General features: G+C 37.3%; 1 protein-coding gene across 3 annotated transcripts in view; it reads right to left on the bottom strand.

Moving 5' to 3' along the window:
• Positions 1 to 26,444, bottom strand: part of ACTN2 (actinin alpha 2) — a 68,334-nt gene that overhangs the window by 26,567 nt on the left and 15,323 nt on the right. For 2 of the 3 annotated variants that reach the window (XM_054395442.1, XM_054395450.1), the window contains exons 2-8: positions 17,182 to 17,296; positions 15,780 to 15,899; positions 9,627 to 9,713; positions 8,837 to 8,924; positions 6,756 to 6,834; positions 3,515 to 3,596; positions 1,344 to 1,429 (exon numbers count right to left, since the gene is read on the bottom strand). In XM_054395442.1, coding sequence (XP_054251417.1) covers positions 1,344 to 1,429; positions 3,515 to 3,596; positions 6,756 to 6,834; positions 8,837 to 8,924; positions 9,627 to 9,713; positions 15,780 to 15,899; positions 17,182 to 17,296 — 657 coding nt within the window. Of the gene's footprint in view, positions 1 to 138; positions 225 to 1,343; positions 1,430 to 3,514; positions 3,597 to 6,755; positions 6,835 to 8,836; positions 8,925 to 9,626; positions 9,714 to 15,779; positions 15,900 to 17,181; positions 17,297 to 26,444 lie in introns of all 3 variants that reach the window. The other variant, XM_054395434.1, reaches the window with a different exon arrangement.

Raw genomic sequence — 26,444 nt, 5'->3', positions numbered from 1 at the left:
AGTATTAGTGCTCAAGTAATACTTGCAATTGTTAATTAAAACCACAAAGTACTAAATTAGGGGGGTTTTAATAAACTAGTGGCAATGTGAAACAGTCAGTCAAAAACACAGCAACCTGAAGGGACAATTGATTAATACCTGCTCTGCTCCAGCAAAAGCATGGTAGAAGCAGGACACATATGTCATGATAGCTCTCTCATCGGGTTTAGGAGTGTTCACAATATCTATGAGATGGGGGGAGAAATTAAAACAAAAAAAAAGGAGTCGAGGAGTAGAAAAAAGGATGAATAAATAAAAGCACAACATAGTGTCATTCTGATTGTTATCTCATCCATAGTTCTGTATTCTAGAAATAAACCTGGAACAAATTTAGTGTTACATTGATGGGTGCCGACAGAATAAAACGTACAGTAGAAAGTCAACATAAGCTGTTACAAAGAGGTGGAATTTTTTAATATACTCGATCTTACAGTATTGTCACAGGGGGAATGACCTTAATTTTACCAGGACTATCAGCTAAAGAATTGGCACATGTATGTGTGGTGACTTAGAATGTGGGGAGGTTTTGACTAAAATACAGGAAAGAAAGACTGCATTTTGATCTGGAGAGATGTTCTCTGGAAGTTGCACACAGATTAGTTAAACCTTAGCATTATATACCAGTATTCTTTATTTTAGTAATACCCGAAGTATGTCTAACTCTACTGCCTTGCTGTTTAAATTTTTCCTTCTTTTCATTAGGACACAATTCCAGAGCTGGTCTGAGATGTCTGTGTATGTTTCTGTGTTTACTTTGCATAGTAGCAATGTTTTATGTTGATGTTTGTACTTACCATTGAGCATTTAACATTTTTTAAACAATCCTGAAAGTGTAAGAGAAGGGTTTATTTTCCTAACATCTGTTACGATGATTTTCACATCTGTAGCAAGTATAATATCCAGGAGGAAGAAAGAAAAAGATGGCATTCTACTAGTGAAATTGGTTTTTCACTAAAAGCTTTTTTTCATGTTGAATTTTTAAAGGTGATTTAAATGAATGCACACAAATTTAATTAAAGAGAATAATGTCCTCTATCCCACTCAGTAACCAGATGCCTAAAACCTACTGGATATTATTAGTAAATATGCAGAAGATGGGGTTTGGTTCTACGGAACAAATGAACAGACTACTACTGGCTGTACCAAGAAAGTGGCTCACATCAAAATCAAGCAACAGGAAATGAGCTCAGCTCTAAGATGCTATCCTAGTAACTACTGAGCAAAAGATGAGAAGAGAAAAAACTGCAGAAGGAAACAAGACAGACGGTGAAGGATGAGATCTGATCGATCTTCTACAATCTCACCTTCTGAGCACCAGCAAATGCATGGTAGTAACAGGAAACATAAGTCATAATGGTTCTTTCATCAGGTCTGGCAGTGTTTACTACATCTGTGTAGAGAGAAGAGGGTTAACTGCTCAGAAATTCTCACAAGGTACTTCCATCAGATTATGCTGATTATGCCACCTCAGTGCTGTAAGGATTCAAAATAAATAAAGCATTATTCAGGTTGCAGATGTTTATTGATATCAGTGCAAAACTACCTGAGATTGGGACTCCATAAATGGAAAAGATGTGACTCTGAAATGACAAAACATCTGCAGGCTGAGACTACACAGAAGGGTATTGCTACTTTCTGGCTTGTGAAAACTTCCAAGCAGATGGCATGGCTAGCAGATCTGCCAAGTTCAGCTTCACTGTCACTCCAAAGCAGCTTCATCTAGATAACTAGAATTAATCCATAGTTAAACACAGTCACAAAGCAGGAGTAGGTGCAGTGTACATTATCCCTGTGACCCCACAGGATCCCTGTGACTAACAGGATATTGATATATATTGGCAAACTGTTAAACTCCTGCAGTCCTTTAAAAATACAGTTTGTGGTGAGAAAATCTTGAAGAGTAGCAGTTTTGCAACCTTTGTGAGTGTCTGCCTTTTTAGTTAACAGCATACATCATGTAAGAGTGTGGCTTGGCAGGCAGAGAGCTTTGTCTCTATTATGGCAGTTAAGAGTAGAAGTATAGAGAGGATGCAATCAAGGTATGAACACATTGGTAAAAACAGACCCTTCCAATACCTAACAGAAAAGCAGGAAAAGGTGGTTTTACATCATTTACAGATGAGTGATGAATGATGCTAGTAGAAGCTGCAAAGAATGGGAAGATACTGACGTGAAAAGACCGAGGAATGAGGTAACAATTTCCAACATTAAGAGTGAGATTTCTAAGTTCAGGATGAACGTATTTGCTGATTTTCTACTTCAGAGTTGTGAACTAAACTTTGCAAAGTTTCCACTGAGAACATAGTGGAGGTAAACAGAGTAAAAAAGCAATAGTGAATACTTGGAAGGTATTAGAAGCAGCATAATTTCATGTCACCCTCACCCGCCGAGATAGAGAATAGTAAGATAAGGGCTAGAATGTACAGAAAATCCGGTAAGGAAAGAAAAAGGTTTCTTACATGGTATGTGAAGAGAAAAAAATGAGAAAAGGAGAATGATGGTATGACGTGTTCATTAGTAAGGAGGTAGCACCTATGCTTATTCCTTGCACAGTATTTCAGAGTAAAATAATAAAGTGGTGCTTGAAAGGGAAAGTGCAATTAAAAAAAATGAAAACAATTACTTTTGAAGTAAGAAGGTGAAACCAAGAAACCACCTCAATGGCAAGGTTTCAGCCTGGATTTTCCAGATCATCCTGCATTGGCCTAACTTCTACGAAAGACTTGAAAGGGAGCAGACACAGTGAATTTGAGAGCTCTGGATAATTGTCATGTTATCTCTGCTCTACTGACAAGCCACCAGAGCAGAATCTGAATACATGGAAAAGAATCCTTTGAACCAATGTAGGCAAATTCCAATATTTTGGCACCATTTTTTGCCTGGAATACAAAATGTATTGATTATCTTGAAGAAATTCAGGGAACTTTAATGAATATTTTCTCATTATTTGTCAGCAAGCTCTAAAGATTTTGGTTTGAACTAAATATGAAACCATTTGTTAAAACTATCACTGCAAAAGGTTTATAATAAATCCCCAAAAAATGCTTCCCTCAACCTAGCTCTCTTCCATACTGATCATGCTGTTAGTATATTTTGATAATTCTATACTTCTATTTCTAGCTCTCTCATTTAAACATTTTAAAGAAGTGAATATGCTTTAAGTTGCTGACATTGTATTTCCCTTTATTAGACTTAGATTTTAATTTCTTAAAGGCAAAGGTTATCTTCTGATCCTGTGCTGAGGTTAGGGCCCAAAGTTCTGTAATAAATACAAACATTTAACAAACAAGAAAGAATGAGGCCAAAAGTGAGTGTAATTATCAAATAAATGGGGAACAAGAAGGAAAGCAAAGCAGGTTGTTCCATTACGATTCATGTAGAAGGAATGTTGAAAATTTACTAGGTGCAAAATAAAAAAAGCTTTACTGTCTACTGTTTGCAAGTAATACAAACTGCAGTAAGACACAATTCTTACCTTCTGCATCCAACATCTTGGGGATATCCAAATGCTTTTCAGCAATTTCCATGGCAAGGTTGATATTTCCTATGGGGTCATCCTGCATTAAAGGTGAAAATATGGCTAGTCAAAGATGGAAATTTTTCCTTGAAGGAAGACTACAGTAGGTACACTAAAAGTTATTATGTTTTCCAAAACTGTAAACTAGACTCACAACTATTGTTCTTCAAAAAGCAGAATACAGGTATATGAACTTTTGGTCTATCTACTGCTTTACTTTCAAAAGAAACCAGTAGTAAGCTATTCTGTACCACTAGGACTCTGCTGCAAATATATTCTGGATGGGAGCATAGACAATGTATGTAGTGTACACATAAATCTGAGGTAATTCTGAATTAAGTACAGCAGTAATACATGAAGTCAAGTCCACTGGTCCAGTGGACTTACTCTAGGCCATCATCACAAAGCTAGTCCTGCATGTTTTTATACCTCTTCTGCATTACGTTATAGGGATGTGATTTCTACCAAGTTCTTTGTTGGTCAGGAGCACACATGAGAAGCAGCAAGCACAAACAGATGAACATTTCTCCAGAAGGAGCAAGAAATTCCCAGTTTTGGCTTGGACAGACAAATCTGTACTGTCTCTACAACTGAATTTTAGAGTTGTGGGATTTCAAGAAGGAAAGAGAAACCAAGCAATGAGCACAGTTCAGATAAGCAGCACACAATTTCATGTCTTGCCCTACAGACAGTTATTGCTAGCAAGGCAAAAGCTTGTCAGATTAGGACTGTCCTTAAGGCAGCCTTCCCACATCAGCTTGGAGAGAAAACTCTCTGTATGAAATGGCAGGTCACACCATTAATGTTGTTATTACTATTCTCATGTATTCAAAAACTGCTAGATGATCATAGCCACTCTGAACAATATCAATGACTACAGAGAGAGGTTGGGAAAACAGGACATGAAGTCTACTCTTCATGCACTTATATAGAGTGGGAGCCATTAAGTAGTAATGCCTGTGACATATCTTCCTAAAAACATACCATACTGGATAGCCTTTCCTTTAAAAGCTGCATGTTCAACGAAACATGTTATGAAGAACACTGTAAATTCTGAAGCCTAACAATTTGGGTATAATAGAATACAAACTCTCTAATCAGAAGTTCTTACTCTATCATCCTTTAGCAGTTTTGAGCATCATTAAGAGAAACATAAAACGTAGACAATATTGAAAAACCCCAAACTTATTTTTGCTATTACACAAGACACCATGAGCATTACAATACTTAGTAAATACGTATACAAAAACTCTGACTGAAATTAAATGTGACAAAAATGCACTAAATCTAAATGAGAACTGACTGAGTTAAAACACTTGCTATGGATGAGTGATGAGCACCTCCTGTTTGTGTGCTTGGTATTAAGTACATGAGTAAACAGTGCTTCGATGATAAAGGATTTGTTTAATATTATAGCAACTTCTGAATAATTGGAGATGCCTATCACCCATCCTTTTAAACAAAACTACAAACTACAGTAACTAAAAATCTCTGCTACAGCTAAAGAAATACCTCATCTAACTTGTCATAGTCAAGAAGCTCAGGCCTGTGTCTATGGATAAGGGCGTTGAAAGCAAGGCCATTTTTCCAGCTATAAGTTCACACAAAACACATTAGTGGGGAAAGAAAAGGACAGCATGCAGGAGATAAGAAACCATGAAACAAGACACCAAGGCAGCTGTTAATGTAACCAAAATGAGCAGTCAATCAAACACAGCCAGGTCAGAAAAGCAAGATCTATTTTAGGTTTTTTTCTGCATGTGCTTTACGTGCCACAGCTGAGCCTCAGTGTGAAACCTGACCTGTTCTTATTTTGGAAAGCTCTAAGAGGGAAATAGTAATGCTGAAGCAGATCTGCTTCTGTTCTACTCCTTTTTCTCAGCACTCATATGTATTATACTGTTAAGTTCTTTACTACTGTGTATCACTTCTCAAAGCACAAACTCAATCAAACCAACTTGTTTGTGCCATGCTTAAACACATGTACACAGAGACAGGTAGCTTAGTCATTCCATGAATCAGTTTATCCATCAGAAACTTTGCATTTAAAATGAGAGAACAAGTTGGTGTTGATGACTAATATTTTGCCCTTTGGTTCAGATCTGCAGTTGTCTTAAAAATGCATAAATTAAAATCTTACGAGTTTCAGGAATAAGTTTATTTGATTTTCACCACTGCACACCTTGGAGACCCCAGCATAAGTTTAACATATATATAAGTTTTCGCATATTTTTGTGTAATTAATTATTTTTTCCCTGTCATCAAAAGCTTTCTGATGAAAGTTGATTCCACTAGTAAAATCAATTTGGAATGGAAAGGTACAGAATGGAAAATACAGACTATGATTTACCAGTCCTTCACATTAATGAGAAGTTGCACTCAGCTAATTAAAACCATGATTAAGTTTTCTGTTTCACTGATGTCTATATGAGATGTCAAGATGCATTCATTCCAGAGAGCAGAAAGTAGTACCTATATAGTGAGAGCTAACATGTAACAACAACACTTCACCTTCTTTCTAGGTTTTATTCTTCAGCAATGATACCCAGTAATTCTGACATTTTTATTTGCTCCTCATTCCTCCCTCTCAAACCAAAGTGGTATATTTTAGAAAAGGTGCATTTTGCCAAGAGTAGCACACTTAATAAAATAGTTTTGTAATCTCCTTGAGGTACTACCTAGGGACATTAGGGTATCAGCTTTGTTTCCACTTGTCTGGAAGTATAGGTAGAAGTACGATTGGTGAATATTTTCTATGTAAGACTAGTAATTTATTGCATAATACTAACTAACAAGGATAATGTTTGTTATAAGGAACTTTAAGGTTAATCATCATATCACTGTTTACTGCTCTGCAATTTACACTACACACAAAACAAAATGGACTGTGCAATACTATCAGTGGTGAATGGAGAATTGCAATGTATTTGATTTAATGCCTATGTGCAGCAGCATAAAAGACCTTCATCAACTACCTGGCTGCTGAGGACCAGATTGTTTGCAATTAAATGCTGGAGTCATCCTCATGGGATGGAAAGAAGGTCATTTCCTCCATGTAACAGTCTTTTTGGAGGAAGCTTAGATAGCCAGTTAGAATTAGTATGCACTCCTCAGCTTGCCTTTTAGAAAACATGCTAAGCAAACCGGAAGTGAGCCAAATCACTGCAGGACAGCATGCTGTACCACCCAGACTGATGACCTTATTTAGCTTGGAGTAGTCAATAAGATCAGGTCGGTGTCTGTGGATAAGTGCACATAATCCAAGGCCATCTTTCCAGCTTTACAACAAAAAATAGAATGGAAAAAAAATAGTTAATAAAGTCATGGCATTTTACAGTTTGATCCTTGCTCAACCCTTAAAATCAAGCAGGAACTCTCCTGTCAAATCCTGACACGTTCTGTGAACTATCACCCCTCTGAGCTTTTCTGTTACTGTACTCTTTTTTTTTTTTCTGTAATACATATCTTACTCTACAGTTCACACACACTCAAGGCATCCATAATATTTAATAAGCAGTGTACATTATGTGCAACAGTCCCTGACTTCAACTATTTAATTTGTGCAGTGTTTCGGGATAGCTCGGAATTAAACCTCATATTACAGCATGTTTGTGAAAATATAAAAGCAGAGCAAACCTGCAATTACTTGAATTTGCTGAAGCAGCTGGCCTTTTATATGTCAGTTATTTCAGACAACTTTACTGACACAACCATATGCTCATAGAAGTCACAAATCAGCTTAGTTTATTTAAAACACTTTACACATATGACAGCTTCAGACTGAGTGTGTATCTAAACATACACTTCAGTGTGACTTCAGGCCTGCTGCCTTTCTAGGCAAGAATATATAATGAACAAAGATACTAAAAACATCTATTTGGAGAGATTATGAGAGGTTCCTTCCAGCCAGAAGCAATTATTCTGGAAGATACTTCATGTAAACACTTTATACAATCACTGCAACTATGGGTTTGAGGCCTTATCCTGTGCAGTAATGGTATGATACTAAACATTTTAAGGCTGCTAGAATCCCTGTCACTGAGATGTCTAGGTAGATCCTCCAAGTAACAGAATCATCTCCAATAAAAATGTAATACAATTAAGCAAAATACATATACATTAGGTAATATAAAATCATCCAGAAGGTAAAACTGAAAACAAATGAGCATGAAACAAACAAAAATATTTTGCCCAAAAGGGACAGACTAAAATGATCTGGACAGCCCCTTGTAAAGTAAGAGCTGATGAACTCAGACATTAATCAAGGTACTTCCATTCAAGGTGTTCCCCATACCATGTATCAGACCAGCATATGTATGTATACACACTAAGATTCGATATCCTAACTTACAGTATACTCCGCATCCATATAAAGATCTATTGAAATATACCTCTAAATATTCAAGGAAAATAGCACATAACAAATTTCAGATCTCTTAAAGGCAATAGAGGGACTGTAAATCAAACATTCTGTTTATCCACAGATGCATATGTGATTTGTATCTTTTCCATTACTACATGTGCTTAAGGTGCTGCACATTTCAGAATTAATTTAGAACACCAAAACACTGTCATACAGAGCTCTTGTTGTAAGTACTACAAGGATTTCAAGGAAGGCAAGATCACATGCTTAAACAGTGTTATTGGCAAGTCACATAGTTTAGTCAGGGGGGTCACTGGCAGAGCTACAGGAACTAGCCCAGTGAAATCCCCAGACCAGGCAGCCTGCATATGGCCTTGGAGCTTCACTAAATTTTCCACATTAAGTAACAATCCTGATTCAGAAAATAAACGTGTTTTAAGTGCTGCTGTTGTGTATTGAGTGCATCTTTGGCTCCTTATTTATAGTTATCTTGAAAAACAATAAAGACTGATTCAATATAATGATATATTTGCACGCTCAACACATTGGCATTGTTGCCAAGAACAGTCTATAGTGGCTCTCATTTGAAAGCAGTCATTTGCCAAGTCACCAAGTCACTATGCTGCATTATTCGTATATTCCCATATATCAAGGACTCTAATAATGTAATATGATCATTCTGTATGTAATAGCAATTCTTTTTCTGTTAAATAGTATCTGGGGAAGCCATGGTAAATAACACCAAATGTTAATCAAAATAAGACTTTGAAGACAGAGCAAGAGAATTTTTTAAAAAAGTCCAGTTAACAGGCAAGAGTAAAAATCTCCTGTCAAATATATACTTACACAATGGTGGGGAAAACAATGACCTAAAATATTATTGACTGCTACTACCCTTTGAAATAATGGAAGCTTACCTAAGATGGAAGTTCTGAATGTTCACATTTCTGTAAGGAGCAGTTTTTCTTTGACACCACAGCAGCAGCCCTTCTTTGGCAGAGGTCTCTGTAAAAGACATCAGGTAGTAAAAAAACAGGAAAAATGTTAAAAGTGCTCAAATATTTAATTTTTTTTGTCATTGTAAATGTAGTTAGCCACCTGAAACTTGTTCGCATAAGTCAACATTTAATCCTGAAAGGTACTCATACAAAAGGAGATTACTTCTACTGAAAACTGAGATCAGTTTCTCGAATTCTACTTTTCAGAACATAGACCAAATTTAAAGTGTATTGTAACTACAACATACTTTCTGGAGACAGTTATAAAGTGAGAGTTAAGAATAAAAATCTGAAGCAGTGTGGAGGAAAAAAAAGTGATAGAAAGAAGAAAGATATAGTCAGATAATATTTGCAAAGAATATGACAAATGGATGGGACTAAAAAAGTATGTTTTAAATAGGACCACCATGCAGGTTACAGAACAGTTTTGGGCCACCAAAGCTCAGAAAAACAGGCATGTTTCTATCTCCATAACTGAGACACATGCCCAGAACTTCTGTATTTAGAAAGGTGGCTTGAGGTCTCTGACAGGATAAAAGTAATTACTTTTTCCCTCCAGGAAGTGATTTTTTCACTGGGTAGGGAACTTGCAGTGTAATTCACTGTGAAAAAGTAATTCATTTTTTAAACACTCGTCCAACTTGTGCACAATTCATATAAAAATGCTCTTAAACAAATTTCCCGTTTAACATAGTTGTAATGCTGTTACCTTCCACTGAAATATCCTGAATGGCAAAGCGAAGGATGATAGTCCAGATCATACCCAGCGTCATTTTCACATTGCCATCAACAATTTCTAAGGTGAATAAAAAGCATAGTAGTAGTATTTAGAATGTAGTTTGCTTTATTTTAATAATATATTTCTATAAATAATATCTTGTATCTACAAAATTGTTTCTATTTCTACCATAATTCTTTACCTACACAGAGTTCATCTGGGTTCATTTTTCACACCCTTACGCTTGTGCTACACTGGCAGCAGGACTGAAGATTGCTGAGGTTAAGTAATCTTAACTTTAGCCATTCAATGCTAAAAGGCTTCTCTTCAGGTAGTTGTAACTGTCTCAAACCTTGACTTTCAGGCTGACTTTTTTAGAGAGAACCTGAGGAGAAATATTTATTTAAAGACTGAGCAGTATCAGCCTTACTGTTTTCAAATACAAAGGAACTGAAAAAAAAATATGGTCTTACCACAGGTTTTAAGAAACTACTGAACATCAACAGTACTAACTTTTAATAAAATGGTACTCAGAATTTCCTCTATACTGTTTAGACCTTTTTGAGAAATTTACCTTTAGTGCCAGAACAGACTAGATATGAAAAACACCTCAAGAGACACAGCACCTCCTGAGACTGGTATATAGCTTTCTGCCAAGCAGTTCAGAAACATGGCCACAAAGCTGTAATGTCTTACAGCTCTGAAGCCCATGCACATTGAAGTATCTTTAATCTAAAATATGATTTTTTTTTAAGTCTGAGGTTTCAATTTGTTAGAAGACTGTTTGATTCTACCTACAACACAGGGCACTACAAATGTGCGTTCTCCAACCCTTCTCACACATATATGGGAGTCCTTTCCACAAGCCAAGTTAGAATCCAGTGCTCCTACATGCTAGTAAGAACAGTGGTACCACTTAAATTTCTCAACACCAAAAAATGTGCTGCCAGCCCCCTTAAGTGTGTTGAAAATGTTAAAACCATCTGAAAAGTATGGTGAGAAACTCATAAGAACGTAGTGAGACTCTAAGAAGGGTCCTGCACTGGAAGGGGAATAGGTGGAATAATGAGAGAGGGGAACTGCCAACCTCCTTTCTAGTCACATCACACCAAAAGAGCAGTGGAGTGGTGAAGGCATCAACTGCTCTTGTACTTTAAAGTTACCTCCAGCCTTCCTCAAAGTGTGGCACAACTGTGGCTGCCTGGGGGCTCATTAGTGTTCTGGAAAAGAAGCAGGAAGAACTTGCAGCAGGAGGAATTTCCTCAATTTAACATCAAATACCAATAGGGATGCCAGCAAAAAATGCAGTAGCTCCACTTAAAAGTTGCTGGAATCCAGGGGCAACTTTTACAGAACAAAGCAGCTGCCAGCTCTGAGACTTGAGACACATGCTAAATTACAGCAGTATGTGACAGAAGCTGTCAAGTGAATCTATGGAATTAACAAATGTGGTAGAAGATATGTCACTCAACATTAGTTTATACTTTGTTAGTATGATAATCCAAGTTTATATAGGAATGGCTATTTTTCAGCTTTCTCCTTTGGGTTCTACACTAATTTTCCAGAATTCTTTCCTGACTTTACCTACCTTCCATGTATGATAACTATCTTACTGGCCCCAAAAGGTATCAAGTTTCTTCAAACCTCAGAACTAAATTCTTTTACCCAAAAACAGACCAAATGGCAATTAGGGCACATCGCTACTTATCTCTCCTCCTCCATCCTCCTTGGTCAAGTATTTAATTGTATTTTTGATCCAATCTCTAGTATGTATATGCAGTAAAGAAGAATTTCTTCAAATGTAAATAAATGAATTTAAATACTCAGGAGGCATTGATGATTGCCAAGCAATCAGTTCATGGATTTGCATAATCACTACATCATTGGTTTGGTTTACACATCCCTATGTACACACAGAGCAAGAGGGAAATTTGTATGTTGTGCCTCAGGAGAATTTTCAAGTGATTTGCCATCTTTGGTTTCTCATTATCCATTGCTAGCATAAAACACACACACAAAAAAAGGACTTATCTAAAAGAAAAGCAAAAATATCTTAACAGAAGGAAACCATAGTTTCTAAATGTTGAAAAGTACTGGTCAGTATGGAAAAATGCTAATTCATTCCTATAATTTTCCTCTACAGGTCAACAGAAGACTATTTCTTCACACTACTTGTTTACTCTGGGAGGAATATAGTTCCTACAACTCATATATGCAAAACTACAGTTATCTGGAGAAAGGTCTTGCTGACCTATGAGGACAGGAAAGGAGAGAAAGGAAATGGAAAAAATTTAAATGGTCTAGGGAAGAAGGTAAGCAAAGCAGTGTGGCAAGTACTCAAAGGTTTGTTTCCTTTTTTTTTAATTTTGTTTTTAATTTTGTTCTAACCTACTTATAGCAGATTCCTGGTCTTTAATATTTCTCCTGCTCCCAAAAAACCAATACAGAAGGTTTCCTACTAACAGGATACTTGGATATCTTTTGTCATTTTCTGCGTCTCAGTTCTTTTCATTCAGGATGCAACTACCTTGCAAATGGAGTTGCTGAACTTTTAAAAAACTTTAAACTCCTGGGCTGTTAGTGGATCGTAAAGACTACTTTCACAGCTTTTGCTTTAGCTTCTTGACTCTTTAGTCTCATTTCATCACCAATTGAGAGAAAGACTCTTCCATAAGACAAACCAGAGTAGCTAAACTTGGCTTCTGCAGAGCATTACAGTTAAAGGTGATCATCTGCTCACATAGAAAGTCCAAGGAAGTCAGTTTCAGAATAGTAAAGGTGACTTTAAAGAATATCCCTGGCCCCTTAAAAAAATACTAAATTGAACTTTGTGCTCATGTTCCACAGGAATCACAGTTTAATCTTTATTTTGAGGCTCCATTTTGAATACCCACTGGTCCCCTTGGACCTATATGGTCTTTACCACACAGCATGTCAGGTAACAAAACACGATCCCTGTCAGATTTAGATACAAAACTTTCATGCTTTGGCAATTAAAAAGTATTCCAAACATCTATGTAACTCAGAGAATGTCAAAGCAGACGGGTGCAGACGAGCCCATATGCCCCATGCTCACTCAGAGAGTCAGTAAGTTAAGGGGTTAAGCACTTTGATAACGATACAAGCTTAAGGAGCCTGTGCTCAGCCTCCTTGCTGGCATTCATTCCATCTTCATACTATAATGACTGCCCAGTCAGCAATGCTGGAAAATGCAACAAAAGAGAAAAAAGAGGTGAAGCACATTTTAAAATCAGATCATATTGCTGATATAGTTTCCAGCATAGTTACAGAAACAGTTGTCAGGCCAAGTGATAGGGTAGGGCTGTGGAGTGTGGGAGGAAATATGCAGGACAAGGGGGCACAGGCACTCAAAACACATACTGGTGCCAAAGGTCCCACACTGTGAAATTATACCCAGTCAGATGTGATACTGCATTGCTGCATCAGCACAGCATTGTGCCTCAGATAACAAATTTAGTAGGGGGATGTGGTAAACTTAACAGGGCACTAAGCATGACTGGTCTTGGCTTTGTGTTCAGCCTTTTTAGAGTAGGAGTGGAAGGCACATGAATCTATCTGCTTCTGCCCACATGGATGTAATCTAATGTGTGTAGCCATACTTGACATAGTGCAATGTCTTACAATGACAGGTTCCTCTCTGCATCTAAGCTGTGACAGTAGCAGTGGGTTTTTCTCCTGTGTTTTCATTCAAGAATTTAAATCTTGTTTTTTTTTTCTTCTTTAATGCTAACAAATGAATTTTTGCTTCTAGTCCCTCCATATAACAGATTAAAAATTCCGGATAATGAAGCCTGCAGCACAGATGAGAGCATCATCTTAGTCTCCCAGCTTACTAGCTACCACTGCTGTTATGTGCAGAAAGAAATATTGAGTGCATGAACAGACATCACCTTGCAACAGCTCTATGAGAAGCTGGAAGAGGTTACTGCCTCTTGTTCTTGCCTCCCTCCTGGAATAGATTGCCTGTTATGACAGGGTATCTAAACCCATGCCAGTTGCTCCCGAGGAGAATAGCAGGGTTAGTTTAAACGCTTTTAATACCTGATCTGAGCTATCCCAGATGATTTGCCTTCAGGTGATACAAAAACTATTCAAGTACTGTTCCCTGGCCTGTGCACTCTGGTAATAATAAGCAGCAATAAGCAGGGCAAAATGAGAGAGATGGGAGTGCAGAGGACTGGCCTGCTCCTTTCAGGAGCAGATAAAAGCTGATATGTCTTGGTTTAAATACTCCAGCCTTGCTCTAAGAATCCAGGTGTGAAAACTGTACATTGTGCAAACTGATCAGCGAGAAAAACCACTCTGTCCCACAAGATACTCCTTTTGCTACACTCCTGTTTTCAGTCGGGAAACCTCAAAGTCCCAGCATGACATGACAGGAACTACCAATCATCTGCTCCCCCCTTTGTACTTGGCACTTTGCACTTTGCTTTGTACTCTGGTACTTTTGTACCAGCTGTCTTAATTTTCATTTCCACACTTAAAAATGTCTCTTCAGTACCCTCTGCTGTCCATTCAATGCCATGTCGCTCCCAGAATAATGACTGAAGAGGTTTAGGGTAGTGATGTATTTTTCTATCCCACTTCATTTAATTGACAAAGGGCCCAGATGCCTCTGACTGCCTGTATAACAGATGGAAGAAGCCAGGCACCTCTGAAATGCAGCAGACCTCTTCTGAGATCTGAAGTGCCTTTGGGAATTGCCTCTTTCTCCCCACTGGTGATATATTCCCCCAAAGAGGTCTCTGTTACATGACTAAAGATTGAATTTGTACTCAGATGACACATTTAGTTCAGTCTCGAATAAAGGGTGAGTTCAAACAAAAGCTCTGCCCAGAGAACACACATTTCTTGGGATTTTGGAGAGCTAGATCTAGATACTGAACAGAACACATTTGATGAACAATACTTGAGGAACCAAGTGGGGTAGGTCAAACCATTGTGAAATCAATGAATGCTGTCACATCCCTCCATTACTTCTACAGGTGCCATTATTCCATCTAATGAACCTTCCTGCTCCAGGCACAGTTACAGTAAGCTCCCTGAGATGGAGGTTTGGAAGCCAGAAAAAAGACATACATAAGCCTGTAGAAACCAGAGCACAGGAAGAGAAGGCTTATAGATCAATTTTAAAAGGCCTAGCAATGTGAATAGAATATTCTTACTATAATACTGAGGCTAAAACCACAGTTTTGCTTTAAGGGACATTTTAGAGGCTGCCCCCATAATGGACAGACACCACAGAGGATATGGAATCAAACATACTTGGATATCATGCTAGCCACATCACTCCTGTGTATGGTAACAGCTATGCAAAACATTATGCAAATATCTCCATGGAGCAGCTAGTTCTAGATGCCATTCATTCTTTTTAAGCAATTAATTTAGTATCATAGCAGACACAGGTTCACTTGCAGTGAAAGTCTCCCTTCTTTTGCTCAGAGTTCACATCCATAAGCATTTAGCTAGCCAGCTGTACTTTTTTATGTAATGACTTGAACAACCTAACAATAACAAAGTAATAACTTTAGCGAGTAACATCTGGCTTCACTTCCTTCATATGTTCAGTCTCTCTCCAGCTACCATAATTTCTTTTGATTGCTCCCTTAACTCTGCATTTGAATTCCAGAAACACAGTTTTCTCAGAATAGAATGGGGGTAGGTCCCAGTTACCTGGTAGTGATGTCAGACTTTGTCTTGCCTGAATAATATCTCTTAAAAGACAAAAAAACATCCCAGCTTGGATAAAGCTCAACCTAGAGAGCCGGTTGATTTCTAAAGGAGTTCCTTATTTTTAATAATGTATAGAAAAAACATAATGCCCTGAAAGAAGAAATCATTATCTGAACACCCACTGAAAGAGACAATTTGGTTTAACCTTGGAGTTAAAACTAATCTCAGAGCCCATTTATACCCCTATCCCTGCCTATGTGTCCACAAATTTCCAGCTCTTATCCTTTCACAGATACAGGTCAGCAATCAATATTAAGGTACCCAGTTCAGGCATCCAGTAATATTTAGAGAACAGTCTGCACAATTTGGCCAAGAGTCTCTGTCAGACTTACAGCGCAATGTGAATGCCTGGGATCAAAGTAAGGTGCATTGTCAAGCTCTGCCACGTACCTTCTGCACCAATTGACACAAGTTTCACTCCTTTGCTGGCGATATAATCCAGAGCTTTGTTGACATTGGCAATTTTATGGAAGCGCATCTTCCCTCTGTCTGGTTTTGGTAGTCTTTCCCCTGCAGAACAAGAGATTCAGTGTGTTTATTGATACAAACCTCTGGCTACAGGCATCCAATCGACTAGGACTCGAGAATGAATGTGCCCTGAACACTGGCTAAAAAATTAGCAGTTATTTTAACAGATGTTTTTCTGAAAGAATGTCAAATGGTTTAAAATAAGAACTCAAAAAAACCCACAAAACCCCAAAAAAACAAAACTGAAGAGAAAATTCAAATGCTGAAACATCTTATTTATATCCTGCTGATATAGAAGTAACATCGGTTTTATGTTTGCCCTAAACATCTTGAAGACATACTCCTAGTTCATTGCTACTGTCTGTGTTAGAGCAGCCAAATACTAAGAAGGCAGAGCTCATTACCTTTACTTTCCAGACTATAAGGGGAGGCTGGACTCTGTCCAGCAGATTATCTATAGCATCCTTCCACACCTGACCAAGAACAATGGCCTTTAACAACCTCAGCCAAGACAGCAGAGCAGCTAATTTCAGAGCATAGGCTGATGTGCTTAATTGAACTTATCTTTACAAATTATCACAAAGAAAAATAATTTCTGAAAATATGACTCCCCATTTCATGAAGACTGAATATTTGAAGATCTTCTTTCCCCACTGACATCTTCAGCAAAAATGTAAACTGCCTTTTTTATATAAAAACATCTTGTAAATCTTCTTGTCCTATTCCACATTTGTTATGCATCTGTAATTTGAGCTACTCCCTTCCCATTTGGGGGAATTTTGTTTGTATCTTGGGAAGTGCCCCTCTGAAAAACATGTAAAATGGGCAACATAGTGAGTTTACATCAGTTAGTCAAAAGGAGTTATTGGATGTTCAACCACTCATTACTTTTACTCATTACTAAATATTGATCTAATTTTACTTTAGGCACTTACTTTTGAAAGCATTGGACCATCCAATAAAATCATTAAAAGCAAACCAAAACTTTTATACTAAAAATGGAATAAAATAAATTTGTCACCAAGTGTAAATGCTTTTTAACAGTTAGGGGCTAAGACCGGGTCCCAGTGTTTGTGGTTTGTCCAGCAACACTGTGATATCAGAGATATCCTGGAACACAAGCACAAACCAGATTTTGGAGATGAGGAAAAAGTAAAAGGGTTTTATTCTCCCATTTTTTTTATGGCATGTTTCAGTCTACTTAGAGTTTGTGGTCACTGTTTTGAAATGTTAAAAATTTTTGTTCTTGTAAATATATAGCAAACTTCCTTTTAGAATCAACAAGGTTGGAAAAGACCTCAGAGATCATCAAGTTCAAGCCAACCTGAGATAACTTCCAAGAGCAGCATCAGTTTGAGGCCGTTTCTGAAGTCCTCCTCAATGTTCTCAATCTGAGTGCCTGCTTTCCTGAGGTGGGAATTGCACCAGGCTGTAAACGTCTGTAATTGCATTAAAAAAAAAAAAATGATCAAAGACATTTTCCCAAACAACTGCTAAACCATCAGAGTAAACACTGCATCCAAGATTGTCACTACTACCTTAGAAATTTTGGTGTCCAACTCCTATTAATTTTATATATGTTGCTGAGTTCAAAATTCTTATTCTAGATGTTCATGAAGATGCAAAGAACTGTTTGATTAGAAGCAATGTTGTACTTGAGACTGCTGTCAAACACACCTTCCCCCCCCCCAAATATCTGCACATAAAGGCTAAATTCGTCTAATATTTATTGTTATACTTAACATTTTATGAGCACATAATTTTATGTTTGGACTTATATGTTACACATTCTTCCTGAAAAGAAAGATTGGTGTGGTATAAAGGAAGCTGTGTGACAGTAAAATGTAGGCAATACCAAGCACAGAAGCAACAACTTCTACTACTTGAATTCACACCACAATAAACAGTTCTTAAACAGAGTATCTATGCCAGGGACAAGTAACATGCATTTCTCACAGAAGAGAGGCAAGGATATCTGCAAAATTGCATCTGCTCCGACTTTTAACTACAGTGAGAAACAAAATATCTTCTGAAAACATGGACAATTAGAATGGATTTCAAAACTTTATAATAATTCAAGCACAGCAGTTTCACATTCAGACCCTGCAGATGTGGCCAGCCTTACCAGGGGTTTTAGTTTGAAACTATGTAATTTTCAGAAAACTACAAGTTCCTGTAGCACACAAATGCAGGTACTTCAGTTTGCAGGGCAAAAATGGTCACAAAAGCAACCACAAGCACTTCTCTCTTCATGGAGAATAGTCAAGTGTGGTTTTACTTGCAGAGATGAAAAGCAGAACCAACTCCATTGATCTGCAGAGGTCATATACTCATTACCTTTTGTATGAATGAAATAAATACAGGGACTAATATAAAATTTAGTAGTTACAATTGGTCTGACTTTAAATATCCCTTACTTCTCAGCCTTATGACAAATTCACCTTGCTTTTCAATGTCTGTTAAGACACATAAAGCAAGTTTGTATTTACTAGGGATTTCACCAGATATTTAACTCTAGGTATATAACACAGCCATACAAATTAAGTTAGACTTCTGCTACTTAGAACTGTCAGGTATTCAGAATTTCTCTTCTCTTCCTGTTTCAAATTACCATAGTTTAAAAAACATTGTCTATAAGAAAATTCTTTTGGCTTTCTTTTTTCCTACCTGTTTTTTTGAAACTCTAATTCCTGATCTCTCAGAAAAGAAATAGGAAAGGTCAGTAGATGAAGGCAAAAATTTCCCCTTGCACTGAAACTTGTAAATTCTAGACAGATTTCATACCTCAAGAAGATATTTGTTTCGGCTTTCTTTTCTTCTTCCTGTTTTTTGAGACTATAATTCCTGATCTCTTAGAAATTAAATAAAGTCAGTAGATGAAGGCAGTAATTTCCCCTTGCACTGAAACTTGTAAATTCTACACAGATTTCATACCTCAAGAAGATACGGATTGAATTTTCAAAAGTGGTCTATACTTACAAATGCAATTTTCTGTTGAAGAAAAACATTTTGGTGGCTGTTGGGTTTGACTCTATTTGAAGAACTTATGTATACCTTGCTGGGCTCTTTCCTCTGAACTATAGCGACAGGAAGCAGCTTGATACACTTCAGTTTTATGGACCTCTATCCAGTTGACAGGAAGAAGCAAGAAGTGCTATGGATATGGGGATGCTTGCAGTGAAATCACTAATTCTAGATATTCAGAGAAAGCAGGAAAGAGAAGACAGTATTGGAAGTGGCTCTGGGCAGGGGTCTTGTTGAACAGCAGAGGATGAGCTGCAGGTAGAGGCATAAGAAATTTGTTCTGCATGCAGACAGAGGTAAGCATGGCTGCACCTGAACATCTCTGCAAATATATCTATTTTAATAATGGGGTGTTAGCTTGAAAGGAGATCATTCAGGAAGGTAAAAACTTTCCTCATTTTAAGATAACTAAGCTTTACTGAACTCTTGGGAGACTTCAAACCAGGGTATATCAAACATCACAACAGAAATAACAGACACCTCTACCCTCAGGGCTTGACATGATGGAGTCTTAGGATAATATTTGGTTTGCATCATTTCAGGGTTTGGATCTACTTTATATGACTAATTTGTCTGCCTCAAACAGTATCTTCTTCTTGCAGTATGTCTCTAAAAAAGGCTTAATACCACATTAAGTCCTTTGCAAATACCGAAAAATCATAACAAGCATCTTTGGAAGCAACAACATTATGGTAGTACAGAAAAAACATTTTAAATCACCCAAGTGTAAATGCACATGAACATTGCATGGCAATTTGGCAATAAATATTAGAAATCTGAACCAGTAAATGAATGAGCCTTTCACGAATTAAGCTTAAGTGATGGACATCTGCAGATGCCATTGCAGTTTGAAGAATTATTCCAAGCACATCAGGCTAAACCCAAAGAACGATTTGGAGGAAAACCTCAGGCATTTCCATCTCTTCTTTTAGACATTTATAGTGAACAAACATCTTGAACTTGTACCCCTCATGTAAATGAGTTTTACCCCTTTTTCATTTCATTAAGAGTTTAATGGCAATAACACTACTGTCAAGCAGTCTTAAAATACAAATCTGACTTCTACTGTAACAAAAGCTACTTCCCACTTAGTTTCTTAAGAATAAATGGAACTTGGCACGTCTTAGGTTTTGTATGCATACACAAGTGTGTATGTATACATATACACACATATATATATACACACATATAAAAACAAATCAGCATTTTGTCCACCTTGAATCGCGTTGTGGTCCTCTATGATAGCTGATTGAATTTACTGCATGCTGCACTGACAGACACACAGCATAAGTTTTATCCAAAGTCTTCAAATAATATTTTCTCCTGAAAACAGACATTTTTATGTCATTGAATTTCCTGAGAGTCAAACTGTCCTCCCAATTTTGTTCATTTTATGAAGATACTAAGCAGCCAATGTTGCTGTGATACAAACCAGCAAAAGATGATACTGCTGCTGAGTCAAATTGTTTGCAGTAAATAGCTTGATAACAGTCACTGGTTTTATGGCTTTTTGTATCTGCAAGTTATTTAAATTTTTTTTCCAGCAGTATTGGGTTTTGTCACTGACATTGTAGCATTCTGAAAGATAAACCTGGAATTACCTACAAAGCCTCCACTCATGAGGTAAATTCTGTAGAAGCACTTCATTGCATGTGGATTCTTTATTTAGACTATTTGTATCTAGATATTTTAGATTATCTTCTATAACTAGGTTAAAAGATTTATATCTTTTATCTAAACTACCATTTCTCGGAGCTTTCTGTTTTACCGGTGCACCAGATCATTAAATGGTGATATCACCTTATGACAGTTGTCTTGTGTCTCATGAAAAGTGTTGCTGCATCGTCTAGGCATGTGACTTTGAGTCTGGTGCCTTCCAAATGTTTTATTTTCCTAGGACTTAACACAGTTATAGGAATGCTACTTAAGCAAACATTGACTTTGTTTCAGTGATGCAACTCACAGATGACTGTATTAAAGCTACTGCAAAACTTGCAAATTTTAACAATTTCCACAGTCCTCATTTTATTTAACCCTCATCCTTCTGTTCCTGTTGTGATACCACTTGTTCTCACTGCTTTGGCTTTAACTAATTCTTCTATTCATAGTAATTAAGAAACAATTCAAAGCACGTTTAAGTCCTGGAGATCAAGATACAGACAGCATATAGTACCCTGCAAATTTGTAATCCACTGGGATTTGAAAGCTATTAAATGACTTAGACAAAGCAAATCTCTTTTTCTGCTGAGCTGTATGGCACATTTCAGAGTACTGGATTGCTCAGAGAAACAAGGCAGGACTGAAGGCACCAAGCCGAATACCAGGAAGGATACAAGTAAGCACCTAGAAAGCTATACAAGTCTTTTTAGAATTTATTTAACATCTCTACAAAAGTAAAAAAAATAAATAAATCTCACTTCCAAACTTGTTACTGCAGAAGACACTTTGTTAACAGATGACAAACCATAGAAGAGGGGAAACAGGGCAGGAAGCCAAACAATTTGCAGTCCCACAGGTAAACGTTCTCTTAATGCTCTATTAATTATCTACTGCTGTCACAGGTCTATTTTGGAAAAGCTAATTCCAGAAAAGGGAGCACAATTTATGTTCACTGCCCACTTAGCCTCACTGTGAAGACTATCAATAGCATATTCTCCAAAATTTGGATTCATAGATCTGTGACGGCAAAGTGTGTACCTCAGGAAGAAAAAAAACCCTTACCTGGTAATTTTCTTAGGCCACTTAATTTCACAAGCCCTTGACAAGCAGAACTGCAACCAGTTAGCAGTAGGCCTAATCAATTAGCAAACAATTACAACTAATGCCAAGAATTAATAGCGTATATCTCTTCTCTGTAAATATTTTTATATATGCACAATGAAGGACACATTTTGATAGACAAAGTGGCATCTCTGAAAGCTATTGTCCTACACTCCTAAGAAAACCCACGCATCTTTCTTTAATGTGTGCAATGTTAACTTACTTTTGACAGTGCATTAAAGCCAGAAAGTAAGACCCTGTAACAACAAGTTTCATATGTGCATGCAATAACAGGGATAAAGAGAATTGAGAACGCAACATTTGCCATCCTCTCCAATACTCTTACCTATCAATCACAAGACAACATTTTCCACCTGCTGAAGATACAGGGTAAATTGTAGTTTGGCACTCTAAACTAGACAATGGCAATGACTCCAAAATGTTCATCGTCAAAACAGCAGCATAACTTGCATGGGAACATGTACAGGGCATACACTCCACAAGTTCAGGGAGCATTAATTAATTGAGAGGTGGACCCAGCCCAAGTCCTATTTCATATGTGCATCCCATAACAAAGGTTAAAACTGCCTTTCACTATCCCCAATTCAAATCAATTTCTGACTGCTATAATATTTACAGAATTTTGAACTGATTTTAAAAGGCACTTGTCTGCTTGTCTCTACCCCTTCCAGACAGGCTACTGACTCATGAGTCATTTGATTATTGAGTTTCTAGCCTTTCTGTAATGTTCACATAAGAACATACAGACAAAAATCCAAATTTAACCTATAACTTATGAAAAAGATTGCATTAATAGGACACTTAATATTTCCTGTGCTTGTTAAGTACCGCAGAAGCACAACTCATTTGAGGTGGACGTTAAAATTCTAGCACCCAAAGCAGGAGAACAGACCCAATGTGTGATACAGTGTTTCTTAAAACTCTGCTTTATGGCCCTTCAAAAGTGGTTTATCTCTCTGCCTGTGCTAGCTGAGGGTCTTCGTTACTTCTAGGCTAAATGGGATGTGGTGATTCACTCTGTAGTTATACAGAACATTACTGGGCTCTGAGAGCATGGCAAGGGTGTTACAGAAAAAGCTCTGCCAGAACATTCCCACTAGGCCAGACTGAGGTTTCCCCTTGAAGAATTTCCCATCTGTCTGTTAACCATGTTCTAAAACGTAAGTTGCAAACCCGCAACATGATCTCCTAGATCCTGTGTCCACACAGTGTTCTAACCACTGCATGATCAGGGCTTTTTTCTGGGCTTGGGATATAGTCTGCACTGGTTCCCGTTAACTATTTGATTCTGCTCCCAAAAGAAGGGGCATGAAGGTGAAACGCTGCAAAAAATTTCACAGCCTTTATCAACTAACTTAATGGGAACCAATGACCACACATGGTATCTTTTAGATGTTTCTAGAACACCTAGATCACCTACCCTTTTAGTATATTAGCTGTATGAGTATGTTTTGATGAACTGAAAATAAATAAAACTTACATCTTACTTGGTTTGCTTTAACTGTCCCCTTGTTCTTATTCCCCTTGCAGTGGAAGCAAGTAAAACAATCAGAGTAACTGTAACAGTAGTGGTTCACCACTGCAACTCAGTCACTCAGCAGGCAGTGTGATTTCTAACACTATAAATACACCAGAGCACAACAACTCAAATGAAGCACAGTGAAAGACGCCATGACGGCTAAGGTAGGGGAAATGTTCAGTGTGTATCAAAAGATCATTAAAAAGAAACCCTTAAATTATAGGCAGTATGTCAAAGCCAATTTCTTGAGAACAGAAAGGATAGCAGAGAACTGTCTTACACAGGAAGATAGTAGGAAGCTCCTTCACAAGGTCCCTATATCCAAAGTTGGGGAAAGCCCTCCCTGCTCCAGAGCATCCATCCATCCAGCTGAAGAGATGGTGTCAGACATGATATGCTACCATACTCTGCACTGTCAGCAGATCTGCTCAAGCAACTAAGGAAACTTCACTCCCGTTTCTTAAATATTATCATCCACAAGAGACATCGTCAAAGGGATGAATTCAGCACACACGTCTTGTATTTTGCATTCTGCATTCTGCTTGCATGGAAGAACCCGGCGAGACCTCAGTCCTTACAAAGCAGGTGGCCTAATCCTATGTGAGTCTAGGGTTTCCCATAAAACATGCAAGCACCTCTCAGCACCAAATAACCGCACATCTGTTTTACAGTGCTCACTACTAACAGAAAACCCTAAGCGTGTCAATATTCCTTAGAGAATAATTTGGCAAGGCTGACCTCCAAGAAATGTCAAGAAGATTTTTAAGCCTTTTGTTACAAAGTGAGTGCCATTATTTATTTCTTTCAAAGATGGTAACAGAGAAATGTTATACTGCCCCGTTGGTCTAAAATGGCATAAAACTTAGGAGGCAGCAAAATGTGTGAGAAATTCAGTATGGATCACTGCATCCACTTGTCCTCACCTCAATTTTTTGGTTGTTTTGGTTAGTTTTGGGGGTTTGTCTGTGTGTGTGATTGGGGTTTGGGGTTTGTTTAGTTGAATTTTGGAGGTTTTTTGGTGGTTTATTTTTTGTTAGTTGGTATTGAGTTTTGTTTGTTTGGGTTTTGGGTTTTGTTTTTTTCTGAGGGAAGAACAGGAAGGAAGGAAGATAAGAGGTTTCACAACATCTTTGGAAGGGCTACAATAGTTAAAATATTTCAGGCAGGTAATACCTGTATTATATTATCTGAAGTAGCTGGAAAAGTCAGGTAAGTTTTCAGGCATATATGCCCGTCTTCACATGTGAGAGAAAAGCCTCAGTCTTAAGTCCTTTAGACAATTCAGGACTTTGATGGACCATCAGTATAATGTTATAACAGATCTATTCCCTGAAGGAAACTCCTTCCTTTTCCAATACTGTTGATGACATCCATTTATAAAAGTTTACAGCAGTAGGCATCTGTACAATCTCAAAATACATGCACTGTCATAGAGCTGACTGCTTGTTAATTTCTATCAGTTTAAAATAATTCTGTTTTAAATGTATTTTCAATCAGAGCACATGCAAAGATTAAAATCCCATTTGAAATTAAAGAGTGCTCAGGATCTGTAGGACAATTCTGGTCTAAATGTACATTTTATTTTCAGAATTTCAAGAATCACTCAAATAAGAGAAACCTGCTCAGAAAAATAATGCAGCAGTATGAGGCAAGTATCCAGTGAAAATCTACCACGGGCGTGGTTTTACCTTCCATTAAAAAAAACCTGCAAGATATATTTATCCATTCTTTTTCTTTACAGTGCAACTGCAACCTATTCTATTTATTAAGGTGAAGGAATTAGAAAGACAAAGGAAAAAAAGTACTTTGTCTACTTCTATTATGTTCTTTTAATTCTGACTATTTTTTTAACACATTCCTGTCACTAAGGAGACCAGAATGGTCTGTGGTAAATTTACATGTAGCAAATAAAGGGAGAAACACAGTCTAATAAGTGATTAAAAGTTTGGCTTATTTTATTTATGCAGAAGTGGGAAACTTCACTAGGCAAGTAGTATCAGCTCCTACAGGACCCAATCTTGAATTTTAAGAAAAAAAAAGTCCAAGTATGTACATTGTACTACTTTTCTAAGTCTACACCCATTTACATGCATGTCCTTCCCTCATGATTTTGCCTATCTAAAGTCTAGCCATTCATCCTAGTCCCACCTAGTTAAGCTACAGTATTAAACCAAGACTCTGCAGAAGCAGACCTCTTTTATGTCACACACCTAAGCTGGTTGCAACAGCAGAGAGCTATTTATCTAAGAGGAAAATAAACACAAAACCATATGAGAGAAAAAAAAAAAAAAAGAGTATTTAGAACCTCAGAGAGTTTATTCTTACTAATAGCAAGTAATGGTTCACTATTAAGTGGAAGGGTTTATTAAGTACACTTCTGTAGGAATCTGCCCTAAACCATTTCCTATACTGGACTTTACTTATACAGAGTGTACATTTATAATATTTGAATATTACAGCAACATGATGGGGCTGTAAGCATATTTCATCACAGAGCAACAATTCAAACTAATCTTGATAAATCAGTGAAATGACTTGAAGAAAACTGGACAGAGATTAGCAAGAAGTCTGAAGTACTGCCCTCCTCCAGTAATAAATAACTGCAAAAACACAGGACGGAGAAAAACTGCCATGGCAGTAGCACTGAAGAAGAGGATCTGAAAATAACAGTGAATCACAACCTACCCTGATTTGAAAATGTTCTACTGTTACATAATGCAAATAAAATATTGGAATGTATAAGCAGAAGAATAGTGTATCGATATCTTAAGTATTTCTAACAATCTCCACCGTGCTGGAAAGGGATTGGAAAGAATCCACAAAATAGCCATGGAAGCAAAAAAAATTCTAGAAAAAAAGTGAAAAATATAGAACCATTGGACATATTTAATCATGAGAATTTTGAAAATAAAGTAAAACTTGTTTCAATCATTTAAGAAGTTACAACACAGAATAGATCACTTCTCTGTGTTCACCAAAGACAGATTTTAAGATAGGTAATCATGAGTTTAAACAACAATGAAGAAGATTTAGATTATTTTTTAACTGCAGAAGTAGTGAAGCACTGGAAGAGATAGGCTGGGTAAATGTGGAATCTTTCTTGGACATCATCAAGAACATGTTGGGAAAATGAGCCAAAGAACACCATGAGCATATTTGCTTCTGCCTGAAAATAGAGGAGTGGACTAAATGCGTTCCCAGATTCTCCCAGTCATACTTTCTATGATGTTCATGGAAGATTCCCATCCTAATTGACATCTACA

This window comes from Indicator indicator, chromosome 2 (assembly GCF_027791375.1).
Source record: "Indicator indicator isolate 239-I01 chromosome 2, UM_Iind_1.1, whole genome shotgun sequence".
Taxonomy (NCBI): domain Eukaryota; kingdom Metazoa; phylum Chordata; class Aves; order Piciformes; family Indicatoridae; genus Indicator; species Indicator indicator.
The sequence above is the reverse complement of the archived record's forward strand: the minus strand, read 5'-3'. Positions and strand labels throughout refer to the sequence as shown.